This window comes from Anguilla rostrata, chromosome 13, assembly GCF_018555375.3.
Source record: "Anguilla rostrata isolate EN2019 chromosome 13, ASM1855537v3, whole genome shotgun sequence".
NCBI lineage: Eukaryota > Metazoa > Chordata > Actinopteri > Anguilliformes > Anguillidae > Anguilla > Anguilla rostrata.
In genome coordinates, this window is record NC_057945.1 from 24,630,498 (window position 1) to 24,655,509 (window position 25,012).

Here is a 25,012-nt window from a genome sequence, read left to right on the forward strand (position 1 = left end):
CGATAGAAATAATCCTATTAAGGCCTCAAATATATTTTTTAGCATTTGTACTATGGAATTCACAGTCTTGACTTAGTTTTTCCACAATTTTAAATGAGTAATCACATGTTTTCAAAAGTTCCTATGGCTTCAATTACGTTTTAGGGCTCAACTTAGGGTTAGGGTTATGAAAACGATAAGTCTGAGGGTCGAGGCAAGTTTAGGGCTGTGTTCAGCAGGTTAAAGAAAGGTTAGGACATTGGTTCTTTTTTGATTTTGGACGAGCCAAAAATTTTGTATATACTAGTATAGGTACCTATGACCATAACAAGATATGGAATATATACATATTTTTTCAGGGAAAACATTTTTTTTTAAGACAGCTCTGACTGAGTGTGTGACTGTCTTTTTTGTGTATAAAAAGTCCTGCAATTTTTTTGGTGAAACCAAAATGTATAAAAAATGCCTTTCAATAAAAGCTGAGAATCTGCACTTTAATTACATTTGAATTGTTTGATTACAAATGAAAAATTGTAGAGTACAGAGCCAAATCAAGAAAAAAAAATGTCTTTGGCCTATGATGGAGCTCAATTCGTCTGTACGTTCACTCTAATATGAGCACGTTTGGCAAATATATGACATTTTTGATCTGTTGTTCAGCACATTTCTCTCAACTACTGAGTGATTTTGACACTTCATCATCAAACACAGTGACTAGACTCAAATACCAGCACAATCCCGCTCCATCGTGACTCACGTTACTGATGAGTAAGTAGTCCCAAAAATCCCCATGGCAACTGGAGAAGTGAGAGTGATTAGTCACCAGTTCCAGTTTGAAGACTGGACCCCTGCTGGCAGCATGGAAACAAAGCTGGAATAACTATGGTGCTAGCATGGTCATTTCGCAAAAGCAAGGCTGCCAAAAGTAAACGTAAGTTTTCCCCATTACCTTAATACTAGCTGGTAAAGCCTGATGGAGTTGTGGCCAACAACTGCCCAACATCTTTGTGGTCACCACATCAAAACGATCTGGTGCCATAATATCATAAACATTACATATCATATTAGTACCATGAACAACTGTAATATGCCAGTTTAAAATCTTTGTAAACAGGAAATCTTTTTATTTTTTATTTACCATTCTAAAAGGCAGAGGTAAATCTTTCTGCCTGTAAGCAATATCAGCCTGCACAGGACCCAATGTGGATAACTTAAAAGAGTATTAATGTGCTTAAAAGTATACTTAATAAGTACAATTAACCGTGCCAGAACACATTGTCACTCCCATTAATAGTCAAAGGGGTTTCATCAGTAGTTTAAAACCAATGAAGCCTGTTGTTGGCAAAATTATGAAAACACTTCACTAACACAGTGTGTTGGAAGGCTGTTTTTATGACAGGATTTATTTGAATATATCGTATCACTTGATTGAAATATGCTATGCAAACTAAGTGTATATCCATGGGTATGTACCATATATGATTCCAAATGTATTCACTTAGTCTTCAGTATTACTAGCCCAGATAAAGAGAATCTGCACAGTATCAATTCAAAAAAAGAAAACCAGCCCACAGCCCAGAGTGATAATGATGAAATAAGTTAATTTTCTCTCATTTTGTATGAAAGTGCAACTTTTTTCCTTCTTCCTTATAGTAGTACATGAATAGTAATTTACAACATGAAGATGATTCGTTCTTTTTTTTCAATTTTTTATTTAGTATTATGAGCCAGCGCAATTATGTCTTACCATCAAGTTAGCCATTGACACATCCATTTATTTATTTGTTTAGCAAAGAAAATAATTAGGGCAGCATTTATCTAATCAGAGTGCCCTAGAAGCCTGTGTGAATGTGTGTTAGAGTAATGAAACTTATTAGTTCAGCGGAATTAAAAAAAATATTGCAATCTATTTCTATATTTTCAGGGGCTTTGCAGGCATCAAGAGAATTTGTCTTCATTGAGAGGGAGGGAGGGAGGGAGAGAGAGAGAGAGAGAGGGAGAGCGAGAGAGAGGGAGGGAGAGAGAGAGAGAGAGAGAGAGAGCATCAAGTTGTCCCAGATACAAATGTGAATTTCAATAAGTACTTCTATTTCTGCTTGACTCAAGGTTAATCACTGAGGGAATTAAACTGGTTTGCTTTTTTCCAGAAAATGGTATCTCAAAAATGGAAAACATTTTTGTGTATTTTTTAACAGTTATTCCTTTAACTTTGTCAGAATGTTTTTCGGAAAGCTTTGGGATAGTGCACATGTCAGGTGCACATAAGTCAGGTGCACAGTGAACTCAGCACTACTCTCCAATAGCTGTGGTGATGCAGTATGGCTATTTTGCATAAAAATAAAAGCAGCTTACACAAAAATTAAATACATGCACACAAACTCCATCATAGGAAGCACTACACACAAAAAGTAGTAAAATGTAGATGTGGTCTTTCTGTAATGTGATACTGTTTGACAATAATTTACAAGATGCCATCATTGGATTTTCAATGGGTAAGATGGTGTTGTGAAAAGTTCAACATCTGAACCTGTGTGAGCCTGTGTCTCTGACAGGTTGCTCAACACCTTCTCTTAAGACAATTCAATTAAAAATGCTTTTTTGGCATTATGGAAGCAGCATTGTAGCATGTTTCTTAGTCAGGAAGTTTTTGAAAATGTTGGGTAAACCTGTGCAATTAATGGAATGTTTTCTTTACTTTTTTTGTATTTTTCTTAGATTAGAAAGAAGGGGTGGAAGAGTCTCCACCTCTTGAAGTTGACAGCGTGAGCACAGCCTGTCCTCTCTGAGCAACCAGGTCTGCCTGTGAAGGTCTGTCCCCTCAAGCGTTCTTTCTCTCCCTCCTCTCTCTTCACTCTAACACCCTAATGTCATCTAGTACTTCATCTGATCTTATACATCTCTTCACCTAAGCAGACATCTTGTACATCTCTTCATCGAAGCAGACATCTTGTACATCTCTTCACCTAAGCAGACAACAGGATCTCTGTTTGACCATTTGACGCATAGCATAGTCAGCAGCAGCAGCAGCTGTGTTGTGTGTCAGTAAAAGGGAAATCTTGAAAGAAATGTGAGGTTTGGACAGAATAGGCAGGCAACACATCTTGGAGAAAGTGGGGCACTTCAGAGGGTTCAAGCCGGAGAGATGTGACCGGTGCTATGGCGACCAGCTTTGACCAATGTCCTGTCACCTGAAATTTTTAAAAATGCAGCAGCAAGAGGGTGAGCTGTCCAATCTGTCAGTAGTCCCAGCTGGCCAATGCATCCAAGCTTGCGCATTTCAAAGAAGCGATTTAGACCCAAAAGATACACTGCTTTCACCTTGTAAACTCTGAAAGGACTTATTTGTAATTTTGTGAACAGTAGCATCTTTCAGAGATGACAAAAATTCATATGCTGCAGTCTGATGATCTCCTCATTTTTTTGGCTCTCGGACAAAATGTATGTGTAGTACATGTGAATGACATGATGGGCGATCTATAGACATAGCCTATTACGTTACGTAATTTATCTCTTAACTGAACCACAAACAAGTTTATGCTGACTTACCATATGATGGTTTTTTCACAGACTTACTTATGAACTTTAAAATCACCTTTATATTATTATTTATTTATAATTATTTCTCTTATGTGAAGCAGGCTAATATAGAGTGACAGCAGATCTAACAAACCAGTCAGAAATTAGGTCACCTAGTTAAATGATTTTATTTTTGATTTTGAATGGAGCATTTTTATTATTGGCTAAGCCTCCTGAGCAGGGGGTGACACACATATGAAATATTAAGTTCCCAAAAACGTCCTGCCTATTTAAACACTTGATTTAATTCTTACCGGTCTGTGTAGCATAAAGGACATGGTTTTGCAAACGATCATGGCTTCCTGTGATTGAGAGCCTGTGTTTTTAGGTATGGCACTCCAGGGCTGATGGAAGGTGTAAAATTGGAGTGGGACACGCAGCACAGCAGGAAGGGTGCTAACTAGATTACCTGATTATGAAGAGGGATTAGCTGGCTAACATGCTCTCAGGAAGGCCTCCGCTTCATAGATCAACGGCCCCTCTAGGGCCTCTCTGTTGTGAGGAGAAACAAATCCTGAGCTTGTCTTTGATGTTCTTTATCGTGTATGACTTGGACTTGAACCAATTCCCTGCATCAAGTTCACATAGTGACTGCACAAATAGAATAAGAATGGTATATTTATTTATGTATTGATTGATTTATTTACTTACGTACATACTTACTTGAGGGAGGGAGGTTGCCCCAGGGTGAGGTTTTAATTTTATGGTTGAAAATTGTTATTATTAATAAATTATTCACAATCTTGACAAAGCAATTGTATTAAGATAATATAATTTTTTTTTTTTAACCATTTTTGAGTATAAAATATAGGTCATTAACTGTATTGATTTTTTACAATGGCTTCTTTGCTTATTTTGCTGTGAATAATTTTAGAGGACACTAAATATTGGCAGAGTGGGGCATGTTAAGTTGCCATGATCATGTATAACATGTAGCCACTGAACAATATAAACTGATGAAACTGATAAACAATATAAATGATTTCATTAAGATCAGAATCAGGAAAATATGTACCACTTACTGTAAACATGATGATGATGATTACTACATTAATGACATAATTCATGACATAAATGAATGGAAGTATGTATTTGAATTATAAACATGTGCCATGCTAAATCTTTAATGGTAAGCTTTTAAATCAGACATTTCTTCACAGAAGGACTTCAATCACTATTGGGATTCAATAGGTCCTCTTGGCTCCAGCTTTTACTTCACAATGGACAGGCTGTTTAATTGTGAGACTGAATGGATGTGGAGTTTTTTTTTTTTTTTTTGCCTTGCCCCGTGTATTTACATCAGATTGGAGATAAGGTCATTCTGACGCTTGGCTCTCTACTTCCACTCCATCGTCATGTCTCTGTCTGTGCAGCTATTAAACCCAGAAAATTACAGCACTGGTTTTCTAAGCCAGATGGCTCAGGCTCTGCCATTCTCACATGGTCACATGGCACCAGCTGCTGATTAGTCCGTTTCTCGAGTTGGTGTTCCAGGAGTGCCTTGGTACTGTCACTAAAACGGAGAGACTGTGGCAGGATTTTGACATGAGCTGGTGTTCCAGAGAGCTTGGTCTCCTGATGGGGCCATCTCTGATGGCTTACGATAATTCCCCAGTGTGACTGGTGTTAATCGTATGGACAATACCTTCCCACTACCCAGGACCCTAAAGCCTGACCATTGTACAAAACCATTGTGCTCTGCAGAACATTCAAGGGGGAACTACTGAACCCCAGAAATAGAGTGCTTATTTAAACAGACACAGAATTGACTGTTTCTGTGTACCCAGCACTTAGCACTGACAGGAGCACACAGTAACCACAGCCTAGCTTTGTTTAAAAGGCAAATGCAGTAACTTCTCTGCTCTGTGATGTGTTTTTCTCGGTCAGCTTACTTCGTTTTTTATTTTTTAGTGGTAAATGTCCTACACTGATAACACCATCTCTTACACCATCGACAAAGAACATTATCAGCTCTCTGGGTCCTCTGGTGTCCAGGATTTAAACAGGGAACCATTGAAATGATAACTAGTTCTCATTTAATTTCAGGAAGTCTGCCTTTCTTTATTCCCCAGAGAATACTGTCAGAATGATTTTGTCAAGGGGTTTGAGAGCAGTTTCAGTACATGACATTCAACCAAGAAAAAGAAAATAAGTAACTGCATGGCCCTGGTGGTTCTGGTAACCAGTCAGAGAATGTGACAATGTTGTAAAATTGAGAAGCAATGTGCATTCCATTGAGCAGCTTGAACTGACAATGGAAAGGGAACATTAAGAAATCCATGTCTACCAGCCTGGAGCTGCATAACTAATTTGGATGATCGTTTGACATTCGTCTGTCAGGCCATGTTTCACAGTGTCAGCAGACTCTCAATGATTGATAGAAACCCATACGCTAGAATCAGCTAACTCAAATTGGACAATAGCTGATTTCTTGGCTCCCCCCACCCCAATCGTATTTCCATGCTCCATGCCTGCTTTTGTCAGTCAGGGAGACTGAGGGATAGGGCTTCAAATCAAATAATCTCCCAGAACTCTCCACACCCACAAATGCATGTGTTTTCTGCAAGGCAGTGTCCTATTTTTGTGCTAGGACCCCAGGGCTTTGTGTGGTTTTTTCTCTAAAACTGCATGTCCTTTGTACAGGACCCGTTTCATCATTTTATAGAACTGACCCCCATTTTCTCTAGCTAGGCTAGTAATACATTCAAAAGGTAAACAATGTTTCACAGCTGTTGTTGAGCTATAAACGTTCAGCCTAATATGTGACTGCCTTTATTTCCTGCTATAGTGACTGGTGCTTAACTTCTACATGCCGACGCTAGGGTCGTTTGAATGCACTGGCAAGAAGTTGTTTATCCCCTAGCATGTTTATTCTCTAACATACTAACAAACCTAAACCCTTTTTTTTGTGAACTCACCGTTGGTTTTGCGATACTTGAATATGCATCTTGAAATTCTTGCTTGAATACCTCTGTCCCCTGTGTCTGTGAGGATTGATTTGCTCTGCCAGATTCAGAGCTATTTCAGTGCTATCTCCCTCTCTCCCTCCCTACCTCTTCCCCTCCCTTCTCCCCCCGCTATATCCCCATTTTCTCCCATTCTCTTCTCTTTCCTTGTTTTGTCCTCCAAAAATGTACTACACAGATATACGCACGCGTGCACACACAGTACTGCTTTGTTCTTTTTGTTTGTACTTCTTTGTATTATCCTCTGCTTGACAGCTATTTAAAAAATTACATTGCTCACACACTCATCTGTGCTGGTTTTTGCTATTTTCAGCCTCTCTTCTGGGGTGGTTTTTGAGATTATCCTCACTTAGTGGAGCAGATTCAGGACCATATTGTGCATGTTATGATACACGCACCAAATGGCTGCCTATCAAACAAACACACCCACAAGGATTCTGGCTAAAATCTGTAATGGCCCATAGCTAAAAATCTTTCTTGGTACTTCATCTGTGTGACATTTAGTGTTCTGCACAATGCAAAAAAGAAAAAAAGAAGCACAATCCCTATTAAAATGGCCCCTTATCTGCTACGCTAACAGTGGGCCAGAGCAGGTCTGAACTTTAGCCTTTGGTAGCCCCCAGTGAGCAGCACAAAAAAGGGTAGCAAGGAACATGTGAATAATGGCTATGTGAAGAGACAAGTCAGAGCAGCAAAGGAAGTCATAACACAAACTGGACCTAATTATAGTGCCTGGGTAGTTGGTTTAATAAGCATATTACCATGGGGACTGCAGCACCATTATCTCCACATAATTGTCTTTTATTTTTAGTGAAGTAAAATCTACCATGCAGGGCACAGCTCTATAGCAAAGAGAGGGTCTATTATTTTGACAACAGGGCAGGACTGAAAGCGAAAGGAAGACCTGACATTAATAGGATGAATGCCAACAGAAAGTGCCCAGTGTCTCCACCAGGGTCAGAGGTGAATAATGCAAGAGGGCAGGGAATAGCACAGACACTGAAAAGGGAGGGGAGAAGCCAGCAGGGCTGTGTTTTGAGAAAATTCCTGACAGTCATCCAGCCTTTTCCAACAGGAGATTTATTTATTTACTATCCATTAAATGTGAACAGGGCACATAAACATAAACATCCCAACTCTACATCACATGGTGTTGGGGACCTGGATTTTTTATTTTGTTCAGAGGGAAGAGTGCCTCCTACTGGCCAATCTGTGTCCTCCAGCAGCATACTAACAAAACACACATATGCTTAGTACCAGCTCTTTGCCAATGGAAGGGTACATGCAAGGTGGTATGGTGGGCTGGCAAAGCATTGATAGTGTTAAGAACAATAGCTCGCTGTAACCTTCCCATCCCTTCTGCTGTGCAAATAGCAGGATGTTCTGGTGCCTTCACATTTCCATTGGGCCAGATGGAGACACGGGGTGGCGTCATGAAGAGGGTTTGGTGTCTGGAGGCGTTCCTCTCCAGTGGAGCAAAGCAAGATCAATGACACACACGGCCAGGACACTACTTCCCCTTTCGCTCAGAATTAGCCTGGGTTCCTGACAGAAGAACATCTCATCTGAGATAATCTTCATTGCCTCTGGGCTCACAGCAGCTCAGTGATGAGATGATTTATGGCCTGTGAGCATCATAAAAGACCAGGGACCAGCAGGACAGCAAGACTCATTTTCACTTGACACCAGCATGCTGTCAGATGGATGTATCTTTTTAGTTAACACCACTATCTTTGTTTCAGAAACCGCATACACAGAGGAAACAAACTCTGAAAGACACACACACACGCGCACACACACATACACACACAGACAGACACACTCTCTCTCTCACACACACACACACACGCAGACAGACAAATAGGCACTGAGGACAGTGAGTCCTAATGGGCCAGGTGCCTCAGCCCTTGGTGTTGCTCAAGGAGATATGAAGTACAAGGGATCTAGCACAAGGAGGAGAAAGGAGAGCACATAACAAGAGAGGAGTGATTTAGTGAGTGAAGAAAGGAAGAGAGGGGCTTAGGAAGGGGAGGACAGGAGCAAAAATAAAGCACTATTTAATGAATAGAGAGGAATATACAGGGAAAATTCTGCATGTTAATGTACAAGAGATAAGAGGGTTGTGCTGCAGTCTATAGAACAGATGAGGGGTTGCAGAGTGCACTGTGATTCACTTGGCAACAACCATCGTTAACGGCAGTCTGCTCCCAGTAGCATCACAGTCTGTGGCACTCATCAGTGAGAATACACAGCATCTACACATTAAAGGATTTAATGTAGATTTTACTCAAAATAAGTCTAACAGCACCTAGCCCCTAAAATCTGTAAACAACTCTGCGACAGTTCAGGCTGCAGTTTGTACACCATGTCCCACCATGGCATCCTGGTGATTGGTGATATATTTGTATCCCTGGTTAGCAGGAAGAACCCATTACAAATTCTAGTTCAATCAGTCAGTAAATTAGACCCCCGTCTCCTGACAGCCTCCAAAAAAAACATTTAAATACATGCAAATTAGCAATCTGACATCATAATCACCCTTCATTTGGAGAGCTACTTCCTAGCAGCTAATAAACCTTGAGGGAAAACAAGCTGGTTGCCAGTGACGACAAGGTCTCATCACACTGATGAAACGGCACAGTGTAGCAGTATTGGACATACTCATCTGTGATCCCAGGGACCATACAGAGCTTCCCATGTGATTTCCACCATGACACCTGGCAAGGAGCAGCTACAGAATAACCAAACAGGGATCATACTTCCAGATGAGTTCAAACAAAACACATTGAAAAGCACAGAATGATGTGTTTAGGGATCTCTCCCATAATGCGGCTGTGCACTTGACTGAACACTGCGGTTCATTCAGACAATGGACCACTAAGTGGCAAAGACAACCCCTGCTCCAGTTAGTACTACAGCGAACATGTGATTTTTTTGCTCCGTGCATCTCTTTCTCTCTCTCTGTCTCGCACATCCTTTCTCACACCCCCGCCCTTTCTCTCTCAAATTTAAAGTGATTTATTGGCATGGAAAATACAAGCACTTGTATTGCCAAAACATATGGGTTTGTCTGGAAGCCTGTCTTAAACTCAGTCAAGTCCAACTATCACCAGTGAGATCTACAGAGTAGCGTCCTTGGCCTGGTGAGGCTGGGAGAACATTGCCACAATTGAGTGTCACCATAACCCTTTGACAGACCTACAGGAAGGAGAGACATTAACATTTCTCTGGTGTTTCTCTAAGAAACATAACTCTGGCATTGGTGTACAAGGCACCCCCACCCCATACCTTCAGGCCATGGTCCAGCCCTACACCCCAACCTGTGCTCTACGCTTTGCTGCCATCGTGCACCTAGCTGTCTACTCCCTGCAACACCTGCCCCTTTCTCCAGCAGGCCTCAACTCTTCTCCCTACTGGCTGCCCAATGGTGGCATGACCTGCCCACCCCAGTCAGGATCCTCCCTATCACATATTAATTCTAGGATTAGCTATCGCCGGTAGTTATTGAGTGACTCATCACTATGTGAGACAGGAACAGAGCTCATTTTGACAGGCCTCCTCTCCTACAGCGAAATACAAATTCCCCTGTTCAGCAGGAAGTGTCAAACGTTAATGTACTGTGACAGCACACCTGACCCATTCACTGTGTTTCAGCTTATCAGCCCAGGGGTTGGTCTGTGTGATATGGACCATACTGGAAAGTAAGTCATGGGTTTAGAGTGCTGAGAGGACACTATCCCTGCAGGATGGTCATCGGTGTCTCTATTAAGAAGAGTGTTAATTCAATATGAACATTTAATTTAATTCCCCCTCCTGCACCACACCACCCCTCAACTACCGTCACAGTGGCTTGATTAAGCCTCTGATTAAGCCGATTGTCTTGGAGATGTCCCTTAGGGCATGGATCACTGCCCATTTCCTGATCTCGTTTCAACTAGTTGTATCATTCTGCCCCACCACCTGGCTTTAAAATTCAATTTGGACTGCTTCCGGTGTACCTCAATGTCCAGTAATGTTCCCATAATTTGAATGTGACTAAGCCCTAGTGTCAAATGGTTAACGTTTAAAGGTAAGCAGTACTGAAAATGCATGCCAACAACCCCGTTGGGAGAGCCAATCAGAGTAGGGACTGAAGACAGGGATGTGTTTGTATTTTGCATGGCAGCTGAATAACAGGTCACAATGAAGCACCCAACAGCAAACTAAAATAGACTGAGAGGCTCAGCAGAGTTTATGCAAAGAGTGACTGTGCTCCCTGGAGAAGACACTCACGAAGCGCACTTCCTCATTTTATGCAAATGCAGGCCAGTTAAGGCTGCCTGGAACACCAGCACTGTAAAACCTGCATGGTGCAACACTAGCAGTTTAGTTTACCCGTCTGCCAATTCTGTGCTCGGTGATTGCTCGAAGGATCTCGCTTGAGCTAGTCAATAAAATGTGGCAGTCACATTTTGCATGGGACTGCCCCAGAGCAGGCTAAAGAGATCTGCATTAATGTTGCATTGGTATTTAGTTCTGTAGTTTATTGGAGTACACACCTCTTCTCTCTTCATATGGCTCTGTCTCTGAATCATGGCTGCAGACCTGATGACTTCTACATATCATACATGCGGACTGATGATGAAGATTGTTCTTTTACTGGTCTTAGACCTGTCACAGGATCATAACTTCTGTGGGGGGGGGGGGGTAAATTACATTAAATGAAAATAAAATTCACCATTGGGCCCATATTACATTAAGGTCCATAAGATAAACTGAAACGGAACACCACCAACTGACTTGCGCAGGGTTATCCTTTCTGCCATCTTCCTTCAAAAGAAAAGTTTATTTTAAAAATGCATTACAAAGAGTTTGATAAAAGGTTGACACCACATTCATCCATCAAAATGAATATGTGCAACAGGTGTAGGCTACATCTTTAGAATATATAAATTAATATATTGAGAATGTGGGATATTAAGTGAACATACAAAACAACTGTACCATGAAGTTTGCTGTTAGGTGAGAGGTTATGAATTCTGCATATGAGTGTCCTATGGAGGAAACATGTCAGTCCTCTTCCAAAGTTGGCTCCTTTTTCAATCCCCATGGCAACTGCTTTCTCTGAGATATGTGACTGTGCGGCCACATATTGCTGCAGACCAGAGTAGCAGAGCCCATATATGGAATTAATAGAAAAAAAGAACTTTAAACGGACACTTTAAAAATATATCAGTCTTCACCAAATGAACACACGTCTATTTCAGCTCACATACAAACAAGTGCATAAACAAAAAAGGCTCAGGTGAAGAAGAAAAAAGGTGAGGCGAACAAACATTTCAACCTTTTTCAGAACATTAGTGCTGAGGGGGGCAGCAGTTTACCACTTAAATTAATCTGGGTCTATCAACGTCAGCTGGAAGACAATTGTCAACCATGTGAGCACAATGCAATAAACATGACATGACATGACGACGAGAACAGGCCATTCAGCCCAACAATCCTCGCCATTTTCCTGACTAAATTAGTGCTCTGATTATTTTACAGACTACATAGGATCTAACACCGTATCATGCATTGTCTTGAAAGTCCCCAGAGTTTCTTCCTCTTCTACGTGACCTGGCAGACTATTCCACACTGTAATGGAGCGACACTCCGTTCCTGCGACACTATTTTTTTTTAAAGGATCGGGTTTTAACTTTGTATCTGCTTATGGTAGCAGTTGTTTGGCACGAGTACGCCGATTCCAAAAATGGAGTGCGCACCATTTATGTTTGATGGTTTGCCAATTCAAACACGTGTTTGTACATTCACTACTGTAAATCTGTTCACCACCATAACTGCAAATAACTTAAACATACACATCTGGTTTCAAACATTAAATAGATATATTTATTGCATACCATGTCGTATAAACGCAGTGTTATGAGTTTCTACTAACCGTTGTTTATTCTGTTTGTTCCATGTTCAAACTGGAATGACGTAATACGAATGTCACGATTCTGTGGAATTTTATTGGAAGCGCGGGACAAGAAGAATTGGCTATTTCAGAAGGGGGGTAGACCATAAAGTGTGTTCCATAATATTTTCTCATACCCAATAAGATATGTGATTATTAGACATAAAGTAGCAACTGATAATATATGTCTAATGTGCATAAATATTTATTCTGACATAATCGAATATTGTATGGAAATGGTATAGTCTGGGTAATGAGTAATATATAAGCAGGTCATTTGCTGTCAGTTGTGTGGCTGGCAAAAGGTGGGTTTATTGTATGGATACAACTGATGTGCTTATTCTTTTGTTTTGTATATGTATGTAAATGTTGGTAGTTGGGGGCACTTTTGTAAATAAAACATCCCACTTGGGTTGCACGAGTTTGAGTCTCATCAAGTACACTGTAAAATCTGCCGAACGAATATTCGTGTAACACACACATTGACCACTCTCTGCATGAAAAAAATCTTTCTGATATCTGTAAAGAATTTACCTTTTGGTAATGTCCATTTATGTCCCCTCGTTCTACTAACAGAACTCAACTTGAAGAATCAATTGTAGTTAACTTGTTGATCCCCTTTATGAATTTAAAAGCCTCAATCAAATCATCCCTGAGTCTCGTTTTACTAATCTTGAAGAGGTTAAGCATCTTAAGTCTTTCCTCATAGCTTTTATTTTTCATACCAAGAATCAATTTAGTTGCTCTTTTTTGAACCTTTTCCAGAGCCTCTATATCTTTCTTGTAGTACGGTCCCCAGAACTACACACAATACTCTAAGTGTAATCTAACCAATGTATTGTATAAGATAAGCATAACTTTCTTAGATTTACACTCTATACCTGTGGCTATATATCTCAGCATCCAGTTGGCTTTTTAAAATTTTTTTTTTACTGCTACAGCACAGGGCCTAGAACCTGAAAGGCTTTGATCAACCATTACTGCCGAGTCTTTTTCAAATTGAGCACATTCCAATTTTGTTCCTCCTATAAAGTAATCCTGCCTCCTAATGTTTTTATTTCCCACATTCAGAACTTTACATTTGGCTATATTAATTTGCTGAGTTTCCACCCACTTCTGGATTTTATTTAAATCTTTTTTGATTACTTTAGTAGATTCTGAATTAGTAGCTTGACCTCCCAGTTTTGTATCAACTGGAAATTTGACTAATGTATTTTTTGTGTCCCTATCAAGCTCATTGATATAAATGAGAAAGAACAGCAGTCCCAGTATCGATCCTTGTGGGACTCCACTTCCAACAGTTCCCTGCTCTGGTAATATCCCTCCTACTACTGCTCTTTGTGTTGTGTTCTGCCCTGTGTCCAGTTCAGAATCCACTTTGAAATACATCCTCTGATTCCCACTGTCTTTATTTTACTAACAAGTCTCATGTGGTACCTTATCAAATGCCTTTGGGAAATCTAAGTATATAATATCATAAGCCTTGTTATAATCAAAACACTTGGTAGCTTCTTCAAAGAATACCAGAGGGTTTGTCAGGCATGACCTTCCCTTGTGAAAACCATGCTGGCTATCCCTTAGGATGTTGCTGTTTTCAAGCAATACTTCCAACTTGTCTCTAATGATAGATTCCAGTATTTTACATGTGATGCATGTTAAATTGACAGGCCTGTAGTTTGTAACATGCATGTTAACCAATATAAAATGTCTAGATTTACCTTTTGTAGGTTAATATTTGTCTTGTCATGCATCACACACTAATTTCATAAGTGTTGTTGTTCTTTTAGTAGGGCAGACTCATTGTTACAGTGCAGGACAGGGCCAAGTGATGAAAGTAGTGCAGTTTTTCTTTTTATTTATTATTTTCTCTGAATAAGCTTCAAAGCACCAGCTGCAGGCAAGTGGGAATCAAATGTTGGGTGAGTATTTACATTTCAAAGCCCTGTGTGCCATGCGGGGTAGATGGAGAGAAATAGAGGGGAAGAAACAACCATCTTTTTAGTATCTTATGCTAATGCTAATGTAGGCTCCCACTTCTCCATAACAACCCCACCTCATCCATTACCTAAAAAATGACCTATGCAGAGCACAGAGATAATTTGAGATGAGTGTGTGTCTGTGTGTGAGTAATCATGTATGTACACACACGCACACACACACACACCTAGTGGTATGCAAATGAGTACGTAACACAGTAAATCATAGCTCTGGAGGTCAGCCTGAACCTGAGAAAAACCCATGAAACTTCTTCACAGATGAACTTTTTACTGGGTCACTGGTCTCCCAGACAGAAGTTGTATGTGCAATACTGTTCAGTGCAGACTTTTTAGTCAATTAAAGACTTATTCTTTTCCCCCTTCAAATCAATGAGCATTACTGGGGTCTGGTACAAATCTGTGGTGCTATGAGATATAGATCAGTGCATCAGGGAACATAGGACAGTCCCCAAAATCACAGAGTGTGATATTTTTTAATGTCTCTGCCAAACTATATCAAAGTGCCAGTGCTCCAAATAAATAAATAAATAAATAAGGGAAGAGCTTTTAGTGAACCAGTTACAAAATTGGATCAGTTATATTGGGTTTGTGGGCCAGTGTGTTACAAATGTACAAAATGAAGCATAGAACAGACAACACACACACATGCACATGGAGACACACATACTGTACACCCACTCAAAAAAGACACATACAGGCACACATACTTGTAGGCACATGCACACACATACATGCAGCCACGCAAAGACACATGTGTCCGCATATGCATACCAACAATGAGATACAATACCTCCACATAGAGAACATAGCTGTCCTGTTTGTAGGTTACCTGTTTCTCAGTGACTGGGTGCAAGCTCTATCTATCATTTACACTTGGCCTGCAGGCTGCAGCTGAGGCAATGTGAAGGGCTGGGTTCAGGGACTTCCTTCCTCCTTCAAAGAGAACACAAATAAAATAAAATGGAGGATACACATATTTCAGTGGAAAGCTGTAACAATAATGTAGAATGTCCAGCTGTGTGTGTGGGATTTATATAAAAAAGAAACTTGTGTGCATTCCACTATCACTGAATTTGAACTATGTGTACTGTACAAAAAAATCTATCATTCAAAATAAAGATTTTGTTGATTTAACGGGACAGAGAGGGTGTTCATCAACAAAAGGAGGGAAAATAATCTAGTAGGGATTCTATGCTTCCCATGTATGGGAGGCCATATACCTGAAACGACACAACTGACCAGTGGGGAAAATATATATTTTTGTGTAAGAGACGGCACATGCATTAAACCTGTTTTGTGTATTTCAAGCTAGTATAGAAATTGGGGTTTCTATTTGAGCACCACAGAATGAAACTGAATGGTCAGCTTAAGTACAGAGAGGGGATTTTTCTGTTTTCCCAAGTCAAGTCAGCGCAACAGTGAGTTGGGGACTGAGGTGTGAAGAGGAAAATGTCAACGTGTTTTGTAGTTTTCACTAGGAACAACTGAATCCGGTTCCTTCGCTCACTGCCGGCAAAATCTTATATTTAGACTGTGCTACGTCAAAAGTATCTTGTTTTGTCAAGGAACATATTATGCATCTTCTTGTGAATCAGAGGGAGTAAACGTCTAGCTCCAATCTTACAAGATTCCGTGTAATAACGGATAACGGATGTATAAAGAATCACAAAAATCACAAAGTTTGTGGCAAACCCATTTCACTGACTTTTACGATGCGGGGTTATTTAACGCGAAGCCATCTTTTCAGTACAACTGAAGCCACGTGACAAATCAGCTGATGTCTCACCTGTACGTTTTTATCCTTTGTGAGGTCAGTACTACCTTAGAAATGTGATAGAATCACGAGCAAAAACGTTTCTAATGTACTGATTAATCGTTATTTTTCTGGCTGCTCACTTTGCAGAAATATGAGTTTTATTCCCTTATGGCCGTCACTGTCATGCACAGCATTCAAACATGCATTCAACAATAATACAGATCTTCAGTATGAACGTTTCCCAAACATCCTTCCACAGTAGGCTATTTGGTCCTGATGCAGAGAACAAAATTTTAATTGTTGGGAGCGTATTGCTGGTATGACTTTTTGAACAGATCTGATAGTAGGTGTTAGCAAGCTATACGTCATAGAAACATTCTTATAAATCATATATTTGAAGTGAATATGGATTTGTGCGTACTCTCCACAACTTCAGTAAAGACAATAATTAAAATGAGCATTGGCGCATCCTGGGACTTGTAGTGTTCATGCAACTATAAATAGCGATCAATTTTCGTCACCTTTCACGGACGGGGTTTCACAACTGAAACAACATTTCCCAGACGCCACCGCTGCTATATAATAATCTGTGAAACCATGCACGTCTAGAGCTCATGTGGAGGTAGTACAGAACGGAGCTCCGGAAAATATATAAAACTGTTAAACGTCCGCCTTTACTTGTCGGGAGTTTTGGTATCATGGAATTAAATGAAGACTGGGCTGTGGAAATTCTTTTGCGCTGATCAAGCCCAAATTGCTGCTATTTAAGACAAGCTTTTCTCTCAGTCAAGGTAAAGTTGCGCGTAACTCTGTACACTTTTCAGAAGAAGGCATCCTGTCCTGCTTCATCGACATCTGTGTAAGCAAGGAAGTAAACGATGCAATGCAACGTTTTTTAAATGTTTTGTACACAGCTACCTCCGGATAAAGCAACGATGGGTTTTTCATTCGGATTTTAGTCTATAGGACAGCAGGCTCAACATGACTTGCATCATGCTTGATGCATTTTATAGCATTGCATGTTCAACACGAAATTGTCAGAAGAAATAGTAGCCTAACTGTCTGGATTAACTATTGTCGCTAGCTAGCGAGCCATATCTTTCTGTGTCTTCGTATTTTATTCTAGCCTACTATTCTGACTGAGTAATTTTTATGTGTAAAATGAACAGTATTTCATACTGACGATTTGGAATAGCTACCGGTGACTGACGTGATGACGACTGCGTCGCGTAGATTACACTTTACAGTAAATTTTTTCGTAGTTCTAAATTTTATTTATTTTTTTAAATCTCAACTGTAGCTAGTAAACAGTGTGCCTTTTCAATAAATTTTATGTTGATTGTCGTAGACATTAAGGGGAGAATACGCAATGTATAGCCCTATATTATTATTCTTTTCTACAGCAAGCAGAGCTATAGAAGACGTGGGCTACTGTATTAATGAAGTCGTTCGCTATTAGCATCTTGCCTAGGTTAGGAATAAATTAAATTAGCCTACGTAAGAACATTGAGTATTTTAGGCTACATTATTGAATGCGAAACGTCCAAATAACGATTTGCTTGAAGTCAGACCTAAACGATTTGACAGCGGTGGGGAAGTAACTTAAATTTTGGGGTTAAACTTTAGTTTATTTATTTTCTCTTGAGGAAGGAGGTCACTCGGCATAGCCTATAGGCTACACTGACATTTTGCTTAGTTTTAATGTAGGAGAAAACACAAAAGTGTTGAAACGATGAATGACATACCGGTGCTTTGAAACGTGCTGGCTGTCTGAGTTCAGTGGTTAAGCTGCTATTTGCATTTGTATGGGAGACCATTAATGTCCGTTATCTCGAGTTCAACTGTGTTCAGTGGAATAGCACCTGCAAGGAGACCTGCGGTCGTCAATGAATGAAGCCGCTGTCAACTATCAAACTGTGTTCAATGAAAGAACTTGCAAGTTGTGAAACTTGTCAATGAAGACGCGTGGCGTAATAAAAAGTCAGAAGTTTGGTTGATGCTTATCGCTCCCAATTGTTTTCCCATATTCCTAATACAGGAATGCATCACTTATGTTTACTTCTCTGACTGCTGACTGCACTTGACTGCCGTTATTCTGCATGGTGGTTTAATGACTTTGTATTTAGAACCTTTGTGAATAATAATAATAATAATAATAATAATAATATGCTGGAATGGATTTCAATAGAATACTCGTTCATGCATATACCTCCTGAGGAGCTGGCTTATCCATTGCCATTCATTTCCTATGCTATCTGCTGAGATTGATGGTTTAGGACTTTCTCATGGTATTCTTTCTGTATTTGGCAACAGGAACTGCTTACATGAGTGGAATATTGTGTGGATAATCCAATGAGTTCCCATGGGCTAAATTAAGTTGGTGATAAAACTGCTAATTTTGCCTTTATCATAAAATCTGTAAAGTGAAGATGGGGTTGTAATGTTTTAGGTGTGCTAAATTAGTGGCAACTCCGTTTGGTGGGCACATACAATACAGTACAGTAACAACAGCACTTTTTACTGTAGCCGTATCTGTTCAGATCCCAATAGGGTCTGTAAATAGATGTTGCTCTCTCTGTTCTATTTCTTTTCTCTCTGTCTGAGTCTTCAAGGGTAAATATGTCAGTCTAATTGATGAACATTATGAAAAGTTAAAACCAGCCCTGTACGCTGCATAATAAGTTCACTTGATGTATTTTCTTTGTGTGTCTTCCATGCAGGAAGTTTGGTTAGTTATGTACTATTAAGAATCTATTTTCTGCACATGCATTTTTCACTTTTGGTAGTGTTACTGTGTTTGGCATGATTTTGTGGGAAAGTATTTGCAATGGTACAGAGGGAGACAGATAAATAATAGCACCTTGCTTGGTGCTCGTGGTCAGTGATGGGTTGTAGTTGATTTTTCTCAAAGCTGGGATTCATAAATGCTCATATTTCCTGGTCTGGTCATATGGTGGAACTGAAGCTCCATCAGGCCAGAGGCACAATGAGCAAGCGGGTCACTCGCAGCCAAACATGTCAGGTTTGACCAGTTCTGTTTGGACTGCCTGCTGTACATTGCTCAAAAATAGTCATCTCATGAGAGCAGTTATCCAGATGCCAGCTTTATTGATTCTGGAAGGGCTGACGGAACTGCAAATTTTCTGACCTTTTTTTTTTTTATTATTGCTATTTAAAAAATTATTTTCACAAAAATAAAAGCATACTCAGAACCATTTGTGGCGGAGAGGGTAACAAGAACAAAAGGGGGGAGGCAATTCTGTGCTATATTCTAGGTCAGCTAACATTGTCATCTGATTCTTTCACAGGCTCAATCCACGTTGACAAAAATGTCGGACAAGATGTCCAGCTTTCTCCACATTGGGGACATTTGCTCCCTGTATGCGGAAGGATCAACAAATGGATTTATTAGCACTTTAGGGTGAGTGTGTTTGATCATCTATTGGCTTTTCTATGGGCCTTTTTTATAGCCATTTTTTATAGTCCCTCCCTGGTTTTTGCCATGCATACGCACTTACGCACACACACTTATGCGCACGCACACACAAACGCACACACAGAACCTTTATGCATGCATGTAGTCTCTCACTCTCTAAGGTGATAACGTTACCATCAGTAGCATCCACAAAGGTCTCTTCCCTGCTGTCACTCAGTATAGTGATTGACAGGATGGTGCATGGATCATCTCTCTCGCTCTATTGCTCTCTCTCTCCCTTTCTCTTTCTCTTTCTCTTTACCATAAGGTACTGTTTCAGCCCACCAGACTGTGTCTGCCTAATGGTAGTTCCCATTGATAAACACAAAATTTGTTGCCATGTTTCAAGTCAGTAGTGCTGTTTGCAGCCTGTCTGTCTTCATGTCTGTCCATGAAGAATGAATGGATTTAGAGCATAAGCTGTTTCCTGGTATAGTGTATGACTTCATAGCGTAAAGGAGTTGCCTACACTGTATATTCAAAATAAAGCATCACCTGCGGGCACACTGCAGTTATTGAAATTGCATTGTTTTATGTACCCTCATACCACTGAAATAGCTGCTTGAATTAAAATAGAAATGCATGAGCATCTTGTTGTGCTGCACAGTTGTCTGCAAGAGTTTGTGCTCTTAAAAAACTCTGTGTGGGTGCTCTGACTTGGGTGTGCTTTTTCAAGGAGATGTCCAGGAGGAAATGTTTTTGTGGAGGTGGGAGGGGTGGAGAGATCATTGTCAAAGTACTTTCGGAGAAGGGTATTCCATTACTGCTAACTGGGCAAACCAGTTATTCAGGAGAATTCGTTGAAAGATGCTTTCTGTGATGGCAGATAATTTCTGGGAGATGTTTACATGGATTGTGGTAGTTAGGGAGCTGAGGTTTTAATCTTGGGGAATTGAGTGGTCTGTGCTGGGTTCCCTATCTTTTTCTCCCTTGAAAAGCATGTCTGAAAAATGGAGTGCTCAAACTGGAAGGCATGCTTGTAATGGCATGACAATTGTATCACTCCACAGCTGTGTAGGGTCTGATTCAGGCAGGTGCGGGGGGAGGGGGGGGTGTTTGTTGTTGCCAAACACCTGACACATTGACTTCAGGATAATATCATTTGTCAGTGAACATCAGTGTATTTTTGAGAAACAGAGAGCCTGGTGTCATTACACAATTTCAGTAGGCTACTGTTGTTGATATGCAAAGCTTTGTGGCTGTGCATATCACAGCTTGCAGCTTTTCGCCAGGAGAGCACATTTTCCCTTCCCCTGCTGAAAATAGGCACAGCGCGATTTCCTGTTTAGTGCTTTGTTCTGTGTTCTTCACCATCACCGTTGAGCCCTGAATGGTGCTCCTGGCATCTGACTGATAGAGAGATAAGAGATGAAGACTGATGAGCGAGATTAAACAGTCCAATCAGAAATAACATTGTCTCACGCAGGCATGAAAGAGGAACATGAATATTGAATAATGCCTTGACAGCATGTTCCGTGTTGGACAACGCAGTACAGTTTCTGGATGGTCATCACCTTTCTCACAGGATGGATAGTGCACTTTCTGACAATGGGCAAAGATTGTCACACATAGATACAAGCATGAGTTGAATTTGACTGGCTTTTACACAAGACATGATGCTTTCTTTTGTGTTTAGAATTTTTAATGTATGGTTTTTGGGAAACTAGATCACCTGAACAAGATATACCACATTCTACCCCTCTGTATGGGCGTGGTCTGAAAGATTATTCTTAAGAACTGTACTGTAACGTATGCAAAAAATGCTGTCCTGTGTGCACACACACACCCTGAATACTTGTGGTGATAACCATTATAGCCCATTTGGTTATCACTGTGTGTTCTTCGGCTCTATGCTCTTAATCTATTAATTATGTGATCATTAAACAATTCATGTCACTGAAGCCAGGCTACCGTGCTGGTAAGAGGCATGTTTGAGCATGAAGTACCCCTCCTTGAGTAGGAATAAAGTGTTGAAGTGTCACCTCCTCTTTCCTTTGGCCAGATGTGTTTACACTATGTGTGTTTCCTGGTTGGAAGCCCTAGCGTGGACACAAATCCATGGGGTCTAGAGCTGGTGTGTATTTTATTGGCCTTGGCTGACCTCAGCTGACAGTCACTGACCATTTATGTGCACGCAATATTCTGGTCATTGCCATTATTCTGAATAAGACAATATTCTGAATGTGCTGTTTACATGGAATTTTACAATGAATGTTTTTTTTAATACTTCTGTTTACATGCAGATGTACAGGCCTTCTCTCTGCACCAACAATAAGGGAGTGGTATTTTATGTGACTGAATCTTTAAGGTTAAAAATCTCAGTTTGAAGTGTAATGTTGGCACCCTTGCAGATTTGTTGCATACTGTGTGATGCAATGCAAATTTGGGAGGGTTTTAGATGTGTAATCTGGACAGTGTCCAGTTGGCTGTTATTCTAAATTTGTTTTCAGCCTCAATGTTCCATGTTTAACCCTGAAAGTAAATTTCCCCTTTCTTGTGCAGAGACAAACTCGGTGTCCCAAACCAGATAGTATCATAATCAGTCTGCTGATATCATATTACATGGCGCTCAAGAATGAGAAAAATCTCTTGTGTATTTGTTCAGCATTGGCATTTAGGCTATTTTTAGCACAGACAGTTTGGTTACAGAATTCTGCACTGTGGGTATAAAATGCTTTAAATCCTGGTTGCTTCCAGTACTCCTCATCCTCTGGCCACACATGGCTTTGCGCTTTTATTTTGCATTGGAATGGGGTCCAAGTCCTTGATTTCCTGTGGCCATTTGGCACCTGTAGGGAAGGCAGTTCTCGCCCACTGTATCAGACATGCGCACCATATGGCAAAGAGGATAGACTGGCCACATATAGGCTACATTCCATGGTTTTTACTCTCCAGCTTCCTGGTGATCTTTCCCACTTCAGTACACATTGCTGAAGCTGGGACCTGGCAGCATCTGAAGAACAGGTGGTTTGCACAGCCTTCTGTTCAATGTGTGGCCTGGAGGTAACAGGATTGGCGAAATGAACACTCATTGGCCGAACTTGTTCATGAGTTAATTATATGCTCTTCATTGGGGGACACTTTAGTTGTGGCGATGAAGGCAATGGGATGATTTTCCATCTGAGAAGTTATGGTTGATCTGAGAGGTTGTATGTAGGGCCTATGTGGCTGTGTTGTGTGTGTTTTTGTGTAAATATGCATGGTTGTGTGGTTGTGCATACATGTTTTGTGTGTGAAAGGTTAGATGTAAGGTAGGCTATAGTGTAATAGGCAGGCTTTGTGCTCTTAGCTGGAGAAAAAAAATTGTATCCTTGGCTTGGTCTGGAATCACCTTGTAAAAAGGTCATAGGATCTTCCTGGTCTTGAGTTATCAATGATTTGAGTCTTTTTTTGTTCATTATACAGGTTTGAGAGAGTTTTGTTTCAAGTTGTTTTTAAGTGGCTTAAGTTCACCATATCTTGTGTTATGTGTGTTTGCATTATGTGTGAGCATGTCTTCTCACTGGCTTTTGACAGGTGTCATTGACTGCTATTTTTCCTCAGTCTTGTAGATGACCGCTGTGTGGTACAGCCAGACACTGGGGACCTCAACAACCCTCCCAAGAAGTTTCGAGGTGAGGAATGCTTTATCTCCCTCTACAGCCTTTACATTGTGGGGTTGAATCCCATGAGCTGAAATCTTCAAGCAGCGATCATGTTTGATATAGGCCTATATCTATGTAAGAACCTTTTAGATGTCTTCCCACTTCTGATGTCATGAATCAGCTGTGAGTTTTGATCCTTTTTAAGATTGTTTTTCCGAATTGTGTACATAGTAGAAGTACAAAAAATCCACACAAATACTAGCCTAATCTTTTTCTTTTATCTGTCTGCTCTTGTCTTGTTTATGTGTTGTGCCTTAAATGTTATGAGAGGCTACACATGGCTAATTACCATAAATACAATGACAGTGAATATGTGTTTTTTTTTTTTAAACTTAATTGCTGGTGAAACCTGTGGCAGAGGTGTGGCAGACCATGAATAATATTTTAGGGAACCTTCATTTTTACCTTGAGAGAGGTAAGCCTCCAGTTGTGTGTGGAATTTCACACTTGAGTTGAGCGGCTATAGGCGAAAGTATTGTTATACATTTGTTTCTGTAAACATACTTTGGTAATGTGCATGTTCTAGCTAAGAAAGCAAACTGAACTGAAGTGAATGTAGAGAGAGGGGGAGGTACACTTTATTTCAAACTCCCTGTCCAGAGGCTGTAATGTCACACCTCTTGGTGACACTATGCTCTCATTAAAGGCTGACCTTGCAAGATCTGTGCTATGATGTATGAATGTGAAAATGTTTTGGTGGCTGTTCGAATATTTGTGATAGAATTCTATGAATACTACCCTGGGTTTTGAAGCACTCAAGTGACCACCCCCACCCACCCACACACGCACACATAGGCTACAAAAAAACATTATTTTTAATTTACAATTTTACAAAGGGCTATTTTCACAGGAATTCATAAAGATAGACATCATCAGAAGATTACATTACATTACATTATAGGCATTTAGCAGACGCTCTTATCCAGAGCGACTTACACAACTTTTACTTAGCACTTTACATTGTATCCATTTATACAGCTGGATATATACTGAAGCAATGCAGGTTAAGTACCTTGCTCAAGGGTACAACGGCAGTGTCCTTACCCGGGATTCGAACCTACGACCTTTCGGTTACAAGCGCAGTTCCTTACCCACTGCGCCACACTCCGTCCTGTGTGTATCTAAAACCTTGTGCTGCAAAATGGAAGCAGTGCAATTTAAGTTTTTCCCATATTGATTAAGCTTGTGTGGCATTGGCCTTCTCGTACTAAGTAAAACTCAACTATTTTTCTTCAGACAATCATCAGCACACCTTGAAGCAAGGTCTTTACGGTGGAGATGGACTGTTTGTTGATCCACCTGCTGTGTTTAGCTTTGGTTTACCTGTGGTATCATTCTCTCTTTATTTTCCTGAATTAAACATTGCTGAAAAAAAAAAACGTTTCTCCCGTGGGAAGCATATTGGAGCTGGTAGTGAGCATAATCAATCATTAATTTGGCATTTCTGGAGCACATTTTTCGAGATAAAGTCTTGTGGTCTATAAACAGAGTGCAATGCATCACTATATGCTGAGTTTGGGATGCATGTAGCCTATGTTGTCTATTTAGGGTGCATACTGTAGTTTTCCTGAGTTTTCTGTCCTCCTGATTTAAAGCACAGATTATGATTTATAGGACAAGTTTCAACACGATGAACTCTGAACTATTCGGTGGAAACTTAATAGAGCTAATAGAGCTGAAG

The 25,012-nt window shown here is 40.3% G+C and overlaps 1 protein-coding gene across 17 annotated transcripts in view; it reads left to right on the top strand.

Annotated features, from left to right (window-relative positions):
• The first annotated feature begins 16,759 nt into the window (after positions 1-16,759).
• Positions 16,760-25,012, top strand: part of itpr1b (inositol 1,4,5-trisphosphate receptor, type 1b) — a 106,021-nt gene continuing 97,768 nt past the window's right edge. For 10 of the 17 annotated variants that reach the window (XM_064306315.1, XM_064306313.1, XM_064306319.1 and 7 more), the window contains exons 1-3: positions 16,760-17,003; positions 19,521-19,633; positions 23,231-23,301. In XM_064306315.1, the coding sequence (XP_064162385.1) occupies positions 19,542-19,633; positions 23,231-23,301 (163 nt within the window). In that variant the 5' untranslated portion in view covers positions 16,760-17,003; positions 19,521-19,541. The remainder of the gene's footprint in view (positions 17,004-19,520; positions 19,634-23,230; positions 23,302-25,012) is intronic. The other 7 variants (XM_064306322.1, XM_064306323.1, XM_064306324.1 and 4 more) reach the window with 1 other exon arrangement.